The sequence below is a fragment of the Curcuma longa genome, chromosome 1 (genome assembly GCF_044706935.1).
Source record: "Curcuma longa cultivar G26 ecotype Majalengka, Jawa Barat chromosome 1, ITB_CL_G26_1.1, whole genome shotgun sequence".
NCBI classification, from domain to species: Eukaryota; Viridiplantae; Streptophyta; class Magnoliopsida; order Zingiberales; family Zingiberaceae; genus Curcuma; species Curcuma longa.
Window position 1 is genome coordinate 12,946,881 of NC_133861.1, and position 16,808 is coordinate 12,963,688.

The window sequence follows — 16,808 nt, forward strand, 5'->3', positions numbered from 1 at the left end:
AAACACCCTGTAAGTATAAACCTGATGATATAACCAATATATGATCAGGATCAAGCCTACAAAATGAAATTGAAAAGTCACATTTTTATATCTCCTACGTGCCACATGAATAATAAGTTTGTATTTTGGCCAGGGAGGGCTCATCAGTTGAGGACCAAAGATTCTGAAAGAAGAGGATAAATAGAGCAAAGAGGAGAATGGCTCGAGTTGACCTTCGATTTGCTCTCCAGAGGTTGGATTCTTTACTGGTGCAAGAACAATTACTTCAAGGGTTCAACAATGGCATCAAAGATATCAGAGACGAACTTGAGAGTCTAAAGATATTCCTCAGTGAAGCTGATGCAGGTGAAGACAAAGATGAGATAAAAGCATGGATGAGGCAAATAAGAGAAGTAGCATACGACATTGAGGATCTTCTGGAAGAATATATGATTCACTTTGGCCAACCTCAGAGGCAAGGATTCTTGGGATTCCTGAGTAAAACAATTCACAACATCAAGCATTGGCGCACTCATCGCCGCATGTGTATCGCAATACAAGACATTAAAGCCCGATTACGTGACATCTCAGGGAGAAGCAGCATATACAAGTTTGACTCTATTGTAAATGACGACTCTTCAGAGAGACTGCATGATCTGTAAAATTATCGAAGTGTTCTGTAGTTGTCCTTTTTTTTTTTTTGGTAATCCAGCATTACTTGTTGGTGCATGACTGTATTCATGTAGGGATGGTTGTGTGTACGCGTCTTGGTATTCAAGTTATCTGTAAATTAATAGAAAGTCTCCTCAAAGATTGTTGATCTTGGTTAGTTTGAGGTAGTTGCACTATCTGACTAATTGGAACAGCTAGATTTGTGCTCAAGAGATTCTCTCATGGCCTCAGAAACAATTATCGGCTGCAAGTCAGCAACAAAAATTAGACCACTCGTGATGCGTTGTTAAAAAAAAAAAAAAAAACTTGGTTCATCTTCAAAACTCACTTCAGACGCATTCCGTCGAGCTCCTGGTCTACAGTTTGGGAGAACCATAACCAAGCAACAAGGCCACCGCGCGAGCATCTCTCGTGGAAACAGTCCGGATTTAGGAGGCCCAATTGAACTGCTCCAGATGTGCTCCTGCTGAAAGCCCACTATATATATATATAATCTTCCTTAAAATAATAAACCATGTCATTTTTTATTTTTATTTTTATTTATGATTAAGATATTTAAGATTTTTTCTTTAGAATTTAAGAATTAAATTATAATATTAAATATAAATAATTTTTAAAATAAAAAAAATAAAAAATAACATTTATTGTTCTTAGCATCCGGAATACTTTTGGATGCTCGGAATATGATATTGTGGATAAATCATGCATTTTTAAATGTGCAGGATATTAAAACCCTAAGAAAAGAGAATTTATATTGGTGTCCTAAATACTAATACTTGTGTAGTTGAATTTAAGGTGGATTGTTTTACTTCTAATGAAATTGCTAGCTATTAATCATGTTGCAAGATAAATATTTTGGAATGTCATAAGAATCATATGACAACAAAATGATGACTTAATAGGAGAGTGCTAAAGTTCGAATCTATCCTAATTTTTAAATTTACTTGCACGCGACATATATAAATGCATATGAAGAAAATTGTTATTAGAAAGCATTATTATTCTTCATTCAAGTTAATTTAACAAGAGATGAAGTCATACTTTGAGAATAGAAGAAACTAATGAAGAAAAAGAATAAACAATCGGATGGTTGACGTCAAAGTAGTTCGTAATTCTCGCAAAGATTTGAGGAATAAAATATAAATTAATAAACGACATGCAAATCTCGCGAAGATATCAACCTTACTCAGCCAGCGGCTGAATTGCTATTTGCATTTAATTCGCAGACTGAGATTTTGGGGGAAAACGTTTTCCAACTCGATGTGGAACAAACACAAACTAAAAGAAAAGGTAGATAGGAATAACTAAGATGGCAATCATTCGACAGTTAAAGCGAATTTTGAAAAAAAAAAAAAAATCCAGATCCAAGCAGCCAATTAATCAAGCCCAATTCGACAGAACATATCGATAAAAAGACATAAAAGAATATCTCCAAACACTATAATCTACCAATCGAAACTTCCCCGTCGGATATCGAGCTATTAACTGAAATTGTAAGCTAAAATAAATAAACTCATCATAACGGAGAGGGGGTGACGGCGGGGAAGAAGGGCCGACCGGTGGGGAATCGGCCGGCCGGCGGCGGCTCCTCTAGATTTAGGGCATTCCTGATCTTGTTGAATCCGTGGGCGAAGACGCCGAAGCCGAAGACAAAGCCGACGAGGAGGATCACGAGCAGTAAGAGGAAGCAGAGGCAGCATCTCCTGCTCGGGCAACACATAGTAGCGATTGGATCGAGTGCTTCTTCGCTTCTCGCGACGAGTGAGATGCAGCGAGGTTTTTGGATCTCCAAGGAAGAGAGTAGCGATTATAACTGGGTTCGATAAATAATGTATAATAAATATAACGGTCGTGTTTGGTTTCATGCCTGATTCAGCTTTAAGACTACCCATTATTTACCCTGCTTATGAATGGTACATAATGGGTCACTGGGGGATGGGTAATTTGGTTTTAAGGACCACTACCAGCTCTCGGGGACGTGTGGCGAAACATGGCGCATATTATATTTGATTTTTGAATATAATTCTTCATTTTAAATAAAATAAATTGATTATATTAATAAATAAGCTTTCTATAAAAGTATTCTCCTTCTTATGGGTGGCTGGCTTCCGACCTGGAACTCTCGCGTTCGACCATGGCCTCCTCACTTCCCGAATTCCGCGGCCGCAGAAGCGGCCCTCCTCTTCCTATTCCTCCTTTCCTCTTCTCTCTTCCGCATCTCTTCCTCTCTTCCGTTCGGTTTGCACTATCGAAGGAGGTAGGAAGAGATGGATTTGGTTCGCAATATTTCCTTGCCCGCCGTTCTTCTCTTCGCCGTATCGGTGTCGATGGCAGATTCTACCTTCATCTCAGGTAGGATCCCAAGAAAAAAAAAATCAATATTGAATTGATATTGGCGCTGTGGTTCCTTTTTTTGGCCCCCTTCTCCGAACTTACGAGCTGGGGTTTTGCCTTTGGCTTACATTTGGATAGATAATGTGCTCGAGTCGCGTGGATCTGCTGGAAGGAGTTTGCTTCAGGCTCAATCGAGTAAGAACCTTTGACCTCACTGACTTCGTTGTTTGTTAGAGAGTCCATCTTCCAGTTCATTGACGCTATACTCGAGTTACCTGTTTTCACCATGTGTTGATGAGCGCCCTATTTTATTTCCTGAACTTGATCCTTCAGTTTTCTCTGCTCAATTGACTTTCAGACGGGACAGTTCTCCGACTGCATGAGAAACAAAACACAAAGCTGTGTTTTTTGGTTTACAGATTAGTTACCAGAATTTTTCTTCTTCTTCATATTGTTTATTGAAACCATTTTATTTGAACATTAATTCTAGAATTTGGGTCCATTTTCATGCATTTATCAGATGCTATATCATAGTCTCGAAGGATTTCTATATGTTAATGGGTCAAGCCTACCCATTATAGCTAAGCCCAATAACAATATGTTAATTATGCTAGTCCATATAAAAATATCCAACAACTATATCAGTCTCAAAGGGACCTTAGAAGAGAAAGGACTCGACTAATCTTCCCTTTTACAATTGCTCAAGTGACCATATTGGCAAATTAAATGAAATGACTTAGCCAATCTGCCATGCTGCATTCATATTTTTATTTTGAAGGTTGTATTCTCAAGCATTATTTTTCCTTATTAGGCGAAATAAAATTTTAAGATGTGAAGATTCAAAGAACCAGTATCTCTCTGTCTTGTGCCAATAGTTTTTTGATCTTGATATGTATCACTTGCAATTTAGAACTCAGTATATTTAGCTGTTGAAAGTATGATGGCTATACAAATCAAGTGTTAGTTCCTTGATGTACAGACAACTTAAATACACTATCTTTGTGTGAGTTTCAGTCCTTTTCCGAGTGAATTGTAACAATGCAATTGCTACTTGAATCTTAAATGGACTGCACAAGTTATTTGTAAATAGCCAATTCCAGATATTTGTTAGGCTTCCAGTGGATGATCTAACAAAATGTGCTAAATGTTTATTTTCTTTGCAAATCTATTGTTAGGTTGCCCTATCGACTTTGAAAACTTGAACTACACGGTCATCACCAGCAAGTGCAAGGGTCCACAATATCCTGCTAATTTCTGCTGTCCTGCTTTCAAGGAATTTGCTTGCCCTTATGCAGATCAGTTGGACGATGCCACAAATGACTGCGCTACCACCATGTTCAGTTACATTAACCTCTATGGAAAGTATCCTCCAGGCCTCTTTGCCAGTGAATGCCGTGAAGGCAAGGAAGGCCTCGCTTGTGATGCTCTTCCCCCAGGTTCAGAGAGCGCCGATGCAAGCTTTGCCATTACAGTTCAACGCTCCACCTTCCTTGTACTGCTCTTTTCTGGACTTGTAACATTCCTTTGTCGCTGAAACTTGCATAGAGTCTACCATCTCACGCTGTCATTCCAAATCTATGAATTCTCTGATAGTTGAGACAAATTGAGCCACGCCTACAAAGCTTGTTAGGGACCGCTACTTCTCGCCTGTGTGTATCATTGTGTGTATAACAACAGTGGAACGTTGATTCTCAATTAACTATGCCTTTTGATCTTTAGACAGTAGACATATTCATGTAAACAATGGCATTGATATTCGTTTCCACTTTGTAAATCTTAAATTTTTATAAATATTTTGATTTTTTATTTTTAAAAAATATATTTTATGAAAAAAATAAAGCTTTATGAATAATTTGGTGACACACTTTTATCATCGACAAAGGTCGACAGAGAAAGCCCCTAGGGGCGTTTGATTCCTGTCGAGCGCACATCTATTTCATTTCGATGAAATCCATTATTTCAATGGTTTTAAATGATCGGATCTACGATTATATATAAATAGATAAATCAAGAAACTACAATTGACTATAATGGAGAAAAATGACTAACTCTAATGCTACTGCTTCTTTGATTTATCAAGTGTATTAGATCGAATGCTACTGCTTCTTTTATTTATCAAGTGTATTAGATCGAAGTGAGGTTGAGCCGTACACTCGATGCAAATCGGAAAACTTAAAGGTGGACAGAGAATAATGGTAGGTGTTAATTTTATTCAGCATAAGAAAAACAAGTTACCAGATAACTTTAAAGAGTAGGTCCATGTTTAGTCGAATTGACATAAACTATATTAAATTCCTCTTAGAATTAGAACCAAGTTGGAATAAATTAGTGTTGTTTTTCTGGTTGCTGTCCTGATCGGAAACTTTAAAAACTTATAAATTGCCCTGGTTCGATGCAGCAGTTAAAGCGAGATCTTCGCAGTGTTGTAGCTTAATCTTTTGCTTTGACATATGGTGACGTCGAATTTAGTGGAAAAATTCAGCTTAGATGGGCATGGATGGAAAAATTCATGAACTTATTTTCACGAGATTGGATGATCTTGTAGGGACAATGAAAACCACGGGAGCCGACTGTCAACATTTACTGTGAAATCGTCTCAGAATTAATCAAGTAAAAATTAAAAATTTGATTATAAAAACAACTATAAATCAAGAGCCAGCCCGGTCACGACGCCGCTGACATGAAAGGAGAGAGGAGACAAGTAGCTTTCATAGGTTTAGTGGCGTGGCGTGGGGTCCGTTGCATGCTTATCCATGAAAAGTTGCCCTTCAAAATTCTCATTGTTATCCAAGCATATTTAATAAATAGAGGGGCCCATTTAAAAGACAGCTCCTCAATTTTTGCCCTTGCAAATTCCATCTATTTAAATACTAGATTTTTGTTTATGCAAACTCTGAACACATGCAATATTTATTTGTATATATTATGTTTTTGAAAAAGTTTTATGCACTATATAAAAAAAATTCTAAAAGGAATATATATTACGAATTAAATAAAAAAGCCTAATTCTCGATCCTGTTTGTTATCCACTTAAAACTTAAAAGAGACAAAAAAAATGCACTTATTGTCATATCCAATTATTTAATATTAGAAAATATAAATATACAAGTGCTAGCTTTTAAAATCGATTAAAGAATTATATATCTAAATTCTGTCAATTTTGACCAAATTTTCAATATTTATTTTAAATAATAAAAGTATTATTTGTGTGTTGAGTTTAACATTTCAATATTAAATATTCACTACTACACCATTTACTTTTCCCAAAAATTTTTTACTTTATTTTTATTTTCAAAATATAAATATAAAAATAAAAAAATCAGCAGCTTAAAAAGACCCATTTGGCACTACTCATGCGACTAATTCCTTGAATGGCATTTTTGTGAATTCAACGCCTACGGCGAGTCGGTATCAAGGGGGAAAATGAGCTAACCCTAATCCTATCCTTTTTATTTCCGCGAATTCGTTCAGTTTATGCTCGGAAGGCGTCCGATTCTTCGGATTCTGACCCCGCGTGGATGCTAATCATCCCCTCCAGAGATCTGAAGGATTCTGGAACCCTATCACAGGTGCATACTAATTATGAAAATCCACCTTCTTTGTGATTCGTTCCGCAACCTGATTGGATCTTTGTTATCTGCAATCGATTTATAGGCCATGGGCCTCTATTGGTTCTTTCTTGTCTTCATGTCGTCAGTTAAGTGCGGATGTATAGGTATTGCTTCTTATTGCAGCTTTATTTGACAGATCTTATTTAAAGTTTTTGGGGGTTTTTATAAAATTCATATTCTTTTGGATTTTATGTGTTGTCCAGGAAATTTTACTAATGGACGTGTCGTTTATCTGTTTTAGGGTCGATTTATTTCATTTGGTCTTCCGACCTCCTACTGGTTCGTGTCCTTGTTAGGTGCATTTACATTTGTATGTTCAAAAGCGATCCATTCTATTGTTAGGCAAATTAAATTGATCAGCAGACTTACATCGCTTGGTGTTGATGTTAAGTAAGGTTGGGTTATAATATATTTTTTTCTCAGACTTGGTCTTATTCAATTGGTGTTCTCCATCGATCTGCATTACAATTTGATCAGTGATGCTTTCCATTTTTTATATATGGTTTCTGTAAATAATTGGTTACTTTTAAGTACAATTGTGCAAAGGTATTGAGGGGAACCTGTTTGTTCTGAGAAATTGTATATAAATGTGATTGTTGCTTCTCATGAATTTTTTCCTTTTTGGATTTTTGCTTAATAATTTACAACCCATCTGATGGGTTATATTTCTGTTATTTCTCCTGCTGTTACTGTTTATAAGGAACAGTTATGGTGGTGAGAATACATTCCAAGTCGAAATTAGTTGTTGATTTCAATTCTTAATTAGTAGTGCTTGCACAATTCTTGATATGCAATAAATTTTGCATTTCCAAACAATTTTGGATTTTGTTTAGTTGTCTGGTAGTAATCAGGAATGATCCCTTTTGTTCACTATATACTGACATATTCTACTCGTTCACAATTTTCTTTCTGATCGATGATAGAGAAACTGAGTATAACCTTACATCTGATGAGACAGACATTCTGTCTGTTAATGATATGCATTTGTGATCCCTGAATCCTTTAAGATGGTATATGAATGAATGAGCATGGCCCTCTATTTTGAAGTTCTGTAAAATCCTGTTGTCTTGTTTTTTTTAGATTTTTATGAGGAGAATTTTTGTTTTCTGTGTTATTTCTTTGAACTTTTGTATTTTCTCTTTCATTCATTTTGTTGGAAGAGGAGCAATTTTTGTATCAGTTGTGTGCTTAGTACTGTGGGATTGTTACCATTAAGGATATGTTAATATCTATTTATCTTTGACAGGGGAATATAGCCCATGCCACGATACCACTTTGAGGATATGGATGAAATGGCAGAAGATTATGAAATGGGTGATGTAGAAGATGAAATGTATGAAGAATTTCAAGGCAGTGTGATGGGCTATTCGGATTCTGACGATGAAGAATATGGCCCTTTGGTATGTTTATATCTACTTCTTCCCTTTCTAGTTTCTCCCTTTAACAGCCCTGTAGTATTTGTAATGCCATCATTCTCATTTCAGTTATCTTTGATAGTATCATCTTCTCATCATCGTACTCGAACTGCTATACTATTTGTTCTTTAATGTTTTCCTTATTTCTATGTTTTTTAGAACTTACTGGCTTTGGAATTTTCAGAATGGAAGGGCAAGTGATATTTCCTCTGCTCAAGCAAGGAAAGGAAAAGATATTCAAGGGATACCGTGGAGTACACTAAGCATTACACGTGAGAGGTACAGACAAACCAGGCTGGAACAGTACAAAAACTATGAGAATGTACCAAATTCTGGAGAAAAATCAGAAAAGGCATGCACTTAGATGAATGAGTAGCTCATCATTTACTAATGTTCACATCCTTCTTTGACCATCCAGTTCTGTTTTTTTGCTGGTTGATCATGCAGGAATGCAAACCAACTGAGAAAGGTGGCATGTATTATGACTTCCAGCGAAATACAAGATCTGTAAAATCCACTATTCTTCATTTCCAGGCGAGTGATTTGTTCCATTCATAGGCTTGGAACTAATGGCTCCATTTTTCTACAATCTCATTGTCTTGTTGAAAATTAGTTGCTGTATTCTGATATCCAATGTGGAGTTTGTATTTTTCTATTAAATTAAATTTCTGTTATCCTCACTTTTTGTGGTTTTAACTTTTACTTTAAACTGGGATGCACATTCTTCATCAGTGAATACAGGAAGCAAGCTTTTAGCTATCAATCTGTTGGAATCTATTAATATACGATTTTTATTCAATCGGAGTTATTTCTTTCTTGTTAGGATAGTGCTTCAGGACAACACTTTCACCATACATGTTATTAATTTTCCTATAGCTATCAGTTTCTTCTAATACAAGAATGATGACAGTTTGGTGGTTTTGCATGTGTTATTCTACTGCTCACCCACATCAACTTCCTGTTGTTTGTACTTCGTAGCACACCTTACTCTATTGATCAACCATCCATAACAGTAGAAAATTTTGGAGTTTACTTTGGACTTCCATGTCTGAATAAAAAAACTGAAATTTGTGAATTACAAGATGGTTGCTGCTGGCAAGTTGAATATGACTTTAATATTTCACTTGTCAGTTACATCGAGGTGCATCCATATTAAGCCTACAGAAATATCTTTTCTTCTCTATTTTCTAGGTTGCTCGAAACATTATGTGAGTCCATATACTCTGTGATGACCTATAATGCTGAATTAGACTTACCTGGCTATATTTTGGATTTGCAGCTGAGAAATTTGGTTTGGGCTACATCAAAGCATGATGTCTACTTAATGTCACACTATTCTGTGCTTCACTGGTCTGCTTTAAATGGGGAAAAATACGAAGTTATCAATGTTTCAGGACATATAGCTCCATGTGAGGTGTGCTAACAGAATCTCTTTCACTTTAATGTAGCTGATATATTTTAAATGTGTGCTTCCCACTTTAAGGTGTTTTTGAGAATTGACGTTTTGCTTTTGATATCTCGAATACCTCTCAAGTTATATTTTAAAAAATGGCCTGTCGTTGTCTACAGAAGCACCCTGGTAGCTTGTTGGAAGGATTTTCACAGACACAAGTTAGTACACTAGCTGTGAAAGATAACTTGCTTGTAGCAGGAGGATTCCAAGGTGAACTTATCTGTAAGGTAATCTTCCTAATGTTAGGTTGCTTATGTTCTTCACATGGCTTCTTATTGATGTTGTTTGTTGACTATGTTTGAATGAATCTGTGATTGTAACTTGGAGATGGGTTGATCATTGAGCTACTTATGTGTTGTGTTATCTTTAACTAATCAACCAGTTAGTCCTGTTTGTCAAAATATTTATTTACCATCGATATTGACTCCTACATAAATATGATCAACTTGTCTGATGGAAAAGCTGGTATTGAAAAATTGTGCTTCAAAGTTCTTGCAAGAAAATTTGAGCACAAATGCGGTCCATATAGGAATAATTGAAGAATCTTTTAGAGATCTAGGCGGTGCTTGATTCATGAAATCAGAGATCACCATGGGAACATGTCTCCCAAGAATGTAATTTCTGATTTACTGGGAATGTGAGATTACATGTTTAGGTCTCATAGTAAATTGAGAAAAATGCTAGACACTACATGTTTGCTTCACATTGTAAATTGACAATAATGCAAGTTTGAACAAATCCTTCGAAAGGAATGCGATAATAATGCCATTTAATTCCCATATTACTCCTTATCCATATTATCTTAAAATATCATTTGACTCTTCATAATATTAACCTCAGTTGAATATCTGTTCAATATTTAGTTTACTAATATATTTTTTACATTAACTTTATACAAAAGCAAAGAGCAATTTTTTCCTAAGAATTAATTCCCAAGTGGAGGGAATACAACATCAGATTTGGTGGACATCACTTTATCACGTCTATGGTAATGTAAGATGTCCACTGCTTTCCAAACCATGCATATTGCTGTCTTGTTCATCATTTAACCTATGCCTAGAGACCATGCAAACTGAAATTAAGATACGCCTCCATACATTTTCACTGTAGTTGATCGTCTAATTGGCAGTCAGGTCATCTTTCCTGACGTTTTCGAGTCTGCTTGTGCAGAAGCTATGCTGCTACATCTGATATATTAGATGGTTTAGTATTGAATGTGACTGGGATTTTGGAATGGGATTTTACATGGTTCTTGCATTGTGTTCCTTTTAGTTTGTAATTGGATTCACTGGTACTGGTCTCAGTGATCTCTGAAATGGATAATTTATTTCCGGTGTACTCTTATTCTTCTTGGTTCACTGTATGACCAGTGATTACCAGACCTACCTCCATCATGATTGATTATTTGGCGCTTTTTTTTGGATATTATTTTTATCACTAGATGAACTTGATTGAGGAACCAAATTTAAGTTTAAACTTGACATCCTTTTATTGACGAGCTCGGGAATTCTCTTTAATGTGCATATAGAAGCAATGTGACTATTTTTGAAGCAAATGTTGCATTGTTATGTTGAATTCTTGCTACATGTATGGTGTGATTTTCTCCTTGATGTTAAATAGTAGAATTTATTAATTTATTATAGGTTCATAATTGCCCTGGGTTTGTTAGGAAGAAAAGAATTGTCTGTGTGCTTGTTTCTTTCTAAGTTGAGCATGCTCATAGGTAAGTGCTGTGTCTGTATGTGTTATTAATTATCTCAAGGAGTTATTTGGCTTTTCATTTATTGCATATTACTCTAATATTCTTTTCTTTGATACTGAAACAGTTTTTTGATCGGGAAGGAATTAGTTTTTGCTGCCGAACAACATATGATGACAATGCTATCACTAACGCTCTGGAGATTTATGAAAGTCCTAGGTAATGCACATTATTGACACTAACTTTGTTACATGTATGCCTTTCTGACTATACTGTGACATATCCAGTGGGGCTGTTCGGTTTATGTCGTCAAATAATGATTGTGGAGTACGAGACTTTGATATGGAGAAGTTTCAGCTTTGCAAGCATTTTCGCTTTCCATGGCCTGTCAATGTAAGACTCAACTGATTTTTGTAAATTATCCAGAATGGGTAACACTAATGCAGATCTCATGTTACTTCAGCCAAAAGTGAAATGAATGTTTTAATTAGTTGTTATTGTACCACGCTTCAATTTTGTTTTGCTTGCTAACACTTGCATGGTTTTGTATAATTGAGGTCTTACTCATGTTTTTGCAGCATACATCACTTAGCCCTGATGGAAAAGTACTTGTCATTGTGGGAGATGATCCTGATGGCATGTTGGTTGATGCTCATACGGGAAAGGTTCGTAGTGTCTGATGGCTAATATTGTTAAGAACTGAACTGCAGTAAAATGAATGCAACAGACCAAATTGGATAACAAATGCATACCATTCTTATTTATCGTTAACATTAGAATAATAAATGAAAAGTGTATTGTTTATTTTACTTGGGAAATGCAAAAACTGCCACTTGACCTAAAGATTGGAATTGCTATCAATTCCTCTTCCTGCCCATATTGGTTCAATTGCCCCTGTAGTTGGGCTTTTGAAACACAAGTGAAGTTTCATTGACAGTTTTTTTGACCCTTTGGTTTTTGCAGACTGTCCATGCTATGAAAGGTCACCTGGACTTCTCGTTTGCATCATCGTGGAATCCTGATGGTCGAACATTTGCCACTGGTAACCAGGACAAGACCTGCCGAGTTTGGGACATTAGGAATCTCTCAAAATCCATGGCTGTATTGAGAGGCAATCTTGGTGCTATCAGATCGGTCCGCTTCACATCTGACGGTCAATTTTTGGCAATGGCAGAGCCTGCTGATTTTGTTCATATCTACGACGTGGGCAGTGGCTACAATAAGCGACAGGAGCTGGACTTCTTCGGTGAAATCTCAGGCATGTCATTCAGTCCCGATACAGAAGCACTTTTTGTTGGCGTATGGGATAGGACTTATGGAAGCCTCCTACAATACACTCGGCGACGGAACTATGCTTATCTCGATGCTATATTGTGAAGGAAGTTCTTGTCGTTGAACCACAGTAACCATGTTCTTGCTTCAGTGCGCAAAAATTACTGCATATCTGTATGCTTGTACTGAGACGAAGAGAACACGAGGGAAGGAAAGATTAAGCTTATATTTAGCTGTTTTCTTTGAGATTGAGTGTTGAGAGGGACTGCAAGCCTTTATTCTCTTTAATCTCAATAAACTCCTCGACTTTTGGAATGTATAAAGGAATGTATAGATGCCTAGAGAAGGTACTAGAATAGTGATATTGATCACTTATTCCTGCACTTCTAATGAAATTTTACTCTTCGTTGTTGCTCTGTTTCATATTTCTGCCTGGGGAGTGAAAAAAAAAATCAAAGTCATTCAAACCTATATATTTTAAATCTAATTTGGTATATTCTATATTTTATTTTCTTATTTGATCTAGTCATATTTGAAGTTATGAACGAAGTTGTGCATAAATTTAGTTAATGTTCAATCTGTAATATAGTTTTAAATTACTTATATAATATAAATTTCTCTATTGAATTAGTTATTCAATTAAATTATAATGATAATCAAAATTTTAATAAATAATTTTAAATATTATAAAGCTTGGCTCCTAAAGTTCGAGTTTTAAAACAAAAACAAAAACAAAAAAAAAAGGTATTTAAACAACTTCTCATAATAACCTTAATAAACAACAAAATTTCTAGCAGCTATAGAATGGACTTTGCCCAATGCGCAAGCTACGCAAGCATTCTTATTATTTATTTAATAGTGTACTCGAAGTGTTGCCACGTGACCTGGTTCTGGAAGCTTGCTTCAGATAGAACATGATGCGCTGCAATGTCTGTACTTTGAAGCATATTTGCTAAATCCTTTGCTGTATTTGTTTTGTATACCTGTTCATGTAATGGATTTGGTCGGTTGGGTTTGATTAGAGAATGATTGTGTAGATTGTCCGTGTAAAGCAATCATGTACTATTTGACCAAATTAAGGAGAAAGGTGAAACTTTACATCAAGCATGAACGAACAAATTTTTCGAAAACAAAGCATAAAAAAAACACATCCTGAATTTACAGTATCCTGTGCTTGAAATTGCTCATTCAGCTACTCCGTGCTTTCTCCTGGTCTTGTCCCAATCTCCTTATGATCTCTTCAAGCAGAAATTCCTCATCTGTATTTAATTGATCCATGGCTTGCTCAAACTGTGCAAGCATCTTTGGATCAAACACCGGTTCCTCGTCTCTTTCATCGACAAATCCTAGCTCTGGAAATGCAAAACTATCGAACCTTGAGGCAATGGAGAAACGGGAGTGCTTCGCTTTGCTTCCTTGTCGAAGCCAGTCCTTCAAGCTCGTATTCTTTGCAAACTCAGCTTTGACTACTCCCACCCCCTTCAAAGTGGCTTCTTGTTCTGCACTGGCTTCATCTTTGAGTTCGTCCTCCTTGTCACTTTCCTCTTTCACTACTCCAACCTCCTTCGAAGTGGCTTCTTGTTCTGCACTGGCTTCGTCTTTGAGCTCATCCTCCTTGTCACTTTCCTCCATGAAAGCAATTGAAGCTTCATAGCTTTGTAGCGCTTGTTTTATTTCATCATCTTTCATCATTTTCTCTTTTTCCATTGATTTGTTCCTGGTCAAACTCTCATCTTTCGTAGGAGTTGCAATCTCTACTTCCGAATTTTTGCTAATTACAACGAACTTATTATCAACTTTTTCATCCTCATCATCTTTTGTCTGAGCGTAGGTGGACTTTTCCTCCCTCAATTCTTGGCGATGCTCTTTTTTTTCTTCTTCTTCCAAACCATCCCACAATTCCCACGCATTGATGATTTCAACATCATTAGCACATGATGATCGAGCCACAAATTCCTCAGGCACGATGGTTGAATTCTTTTCAGGCCCTTCTGGTGTAATCATTCTCGACGCAGAACTCGCAGAGCTGAGAAGAGCAGAGCGTTTCTCACCACCACCCTTAGAATTGAGTTCTTCTGGTAAATTGGCACTCCATTTGATCCTGTGGTTGGCTTCGTTACTGTAACTCTCTGACTTTGTTAATGGCACGGAATAAATACATCCCATTCTTCAATTTATGTGGAACTGAAAAAAAATAAAAGAAAAGAGAATGAATAAGTTTCTTTACACGATTGCTATCCGTAACTAAATTTGCTTATCCCTAAATTCTTGATATCAAAGAAAAATTTTTATTTGAACAAGAGTGAAGAAATGGTAGGAACGTCGTTTTAAAAAAATGATCATAAAAGAAGTTAAACTAAAAAACTGTGAAGCAAAGAATCAACAAACCTTAGAATGTCTTAAAATTCTTGCTGAAGCTTCTTTTTTCCCGTAGAACATCAAGCATGCTTTTGATGAAAGCAACAACAATAACTATGTGGTTTCTATATATATACTGCAATAAAGAATGATCCCTGAGAATTTCTAATTTTGGCACCCAAGTTTGACTATGAATTTTCTTTGTATATTTGTTCCATGCTTATCCATCCTAGATTGATGTCAGCGGCCACTTTCTTTGTTTTTATCTAGTTGTTCAGATCAATGTTCTTGTATATATGAGCTGTCAGCCAATAGAAAACACAAAATTAAATAGGAAAAGGACTTCTTCCCTGTTCTTGCTTATATGAGAAGTGAGCAGACGAAGAGCTCCGAGTGCCGGTTTTATTCAGGCGTTGATATTGAAAAAGGCAGTACTCAATGATTAGGTTTCTGTATGTTTTCATGGAGAATTCATGTTTGTTTGTCTGCTTTCCATTGTTTTGGATACCATCCGAAACTGGTACAGACTCTGCTGAGATGAGTGCGTTGAATCTGATGCAGCACTGAAGACTATACCACTCAAAACTCATAGAACTCAGGAAGGATTCTTTGTACACGAGATCCTAATCTCTGAAAAATGTTAGCTTCTCGCAAGTCTTCCACATTATTGCGTGCCATAAACTTGCTCCAAATGTCGATCCACTTTGGGCACAAGGCATGGCCTGACCATTAACTTGGGTGTTTATTTGTTTAATCATGTCAAGCGAAGTCCTTTAACTTGGTCCCAGTGTTTTATCGAGGCGATTGTGTGCGTAAAGAGTAGAATAGTATGTTGATGGATAAATAATCTTCTCAGTTCATTCTATAGCGTAGAGTTAAAATGCTTATGTTTTAAAAATTTAGCATCAAAATACTTTTTTTCCCCCTTGAATCTACCAAAAAGCAACTCCATTCATACTCCTCTAGCAAGCACTAAATTACACAATTTATTAGTAGAATTATTAATACAAAACACTAATCACAAGGCATCTAATTTGAAGCACCTAAAGTCAAAGCAGACAGCCCAAGAACAGAGTCATTAATTTGCTAACTCCACTACTGCTGTTTAATGACAACTATTTAATTGAGTTTTATATGAATTTTAAAATCTAGAATTAGATTAGTTTAGATCTACTATTAGCTCAGTCAAACTTTGTTCTTGCTTTCTGTGGGTCTCATTATCAGACACCACTCGGAATGATCATTTGTTATTCTAACTAATTCCTCCAAAATGAAGAGAACATATTCATCAACGTTTCTGAAAAATGATGAAGAAGCTAAATTCTGCCTCTGAAACAAGTACATTACACAACCAAAACAAGAAGAATACAAGGGAAACCAGTTGCATTTATTTTACTCTTTCCATCTACAACCAATGATCCCCAAGCAACCAAATGTACGGACATTCATGTTGCTTAATTACATACTAATGTCTAATTGTACCAATTAATCGAAACATAAATAACAGGCTGCAATAGAAGTAAAGAGAAAGGAGAAAAAAAAAACAACTGTTGCCTGGCTTTCCCATGTATGCCATGAGCTCTTCATCTAAGGCTCATTTCTCATTGAGATTGTAATTTCACCTCCTCCTCCATCTTCATGCAGAGAGGAGAGCAAGGAGAAGAGAAAATGAAGAAGAAGAGGAGGTAGAGAAGAGGAGGTAGAAGAGGAAGAAGATACATTGTTTAAAACAGAGGGGATTAATTAGTTCTTGTAATTGAGATTATTTTATAGGATAAGAAACACATAGGAGAAAAACATGGAGGTATTAAATTAAAGAAAGGAAGGGTGTTCCCAAGAAGATGACGGACGGCTTTTGTTGACTAAGATACATTGATGAACTAGTTTGCCTGATAAGCAAAAGTTCTTGTGGCGCAGTAACGACGACTTCTTCTCTGGTTTGCCTTGCCATGCACGGGTCTCGAAGCTCGAAGCTCTGGCTGGAGCTTGGGGGATCCAAACCCGACAAAGTTGCA

The 16,808-nt window shown here is 36.3% G+C and overlaps 3 protein-coding genes across 4 annotated transcripts; 2 read left to right on the forward strand and 1 right to left on the reverse strand.

Annotated features, from left to right (window-relative positions):
* The first annotated feature begins 2,918 nt into the window (after window positions 1-2,918).
* Window positions 2,919-4,654, forward strand: LOC141847787 (GPI-anchored protein LLG1-like). Its single transcript, XM_074735875.1, has 3 exons — window positions 2,919-3,003; window positions 3,124-3,180; window positions 4,161-4,654. Exons 1-3 carry the CDS (start codon window positions 2,919-2,921, stop codon window positions 4,517-4,519), a joined length of 501 nt encoding a protein of 166 aa, XP_074591976.1. The 3' UTR covers window positions 4,520-4,654.
* A 1,757-nt stretch (window positions 4,655-6,411) lies between these two features.
* LOC141832994 (putative WD repeat-containing protein C2A9.03) lies at window positions 6,412-12,851 on the forward strand. Of its 2 annotated transcripts, XM_074720379.1 has the most exons (11): window positions 6,457-6,554; window positions 6,640-6,700; window positions 7,843-7,996; window positions 8,196-8,363; window positions 8,459-8,545; window positions 9,291-9,425; window positions 9,581-9,691; window positions 11,291-11,382; window positions 11,451-11,556; window positions 11,742-11,828; window positions 12,127-12,851. In XM_074720379.1, the coding sequence occupies exons 3-11, from the start codon at window positions 7,856-7,858 to the stop codon at window positions 12,538-12,540; spliced, it is 1,341 nt and encodes a 446-aa protein (XP_074576480.1). In that variant the 5' UTR covers window positions 6,457-6,554; window positions 6,640-6,700; window positions 7,843-7,855; the 3' UTR covers window positions 12,541-12,851. The 2 variants fall into 2 exon arrangements, with proteins under 2 accessions (XP_074576471.1, XP_074576480.1); XM_074720370.1 differs by lacking the exon at window positions 6,640-6,700 and having other exon boundaries at window positions 6,412-6,554.
* Window positions 12,852-13,482: 631 nt separating this feature from the next.
* LOC141833004 (uncharacterized) lies at window positions 13,483-14,879 on the reverse strand. Its single transcript, XM_074720386.1, has 2 exons — window positions 14,824-14,879; window positions 13,483-14,619 (listed from the first exon to the last, which is right to left on the reverse strand). Exon 2 carries the CDS (start codon window positions 14,599-14,601, stop codon window positions 13,624-13,626), a length of 978 nt encoding a protein of 325 aa, XP_074576487.1. The 5' UTR covers window positions 14,602-14,619; window positions 14,824-14,879; the 3' UTR covers window positions 13,483-13,623.
* Window positions 14,880-16,808: the final 1,929 nt, after the last annotated feature.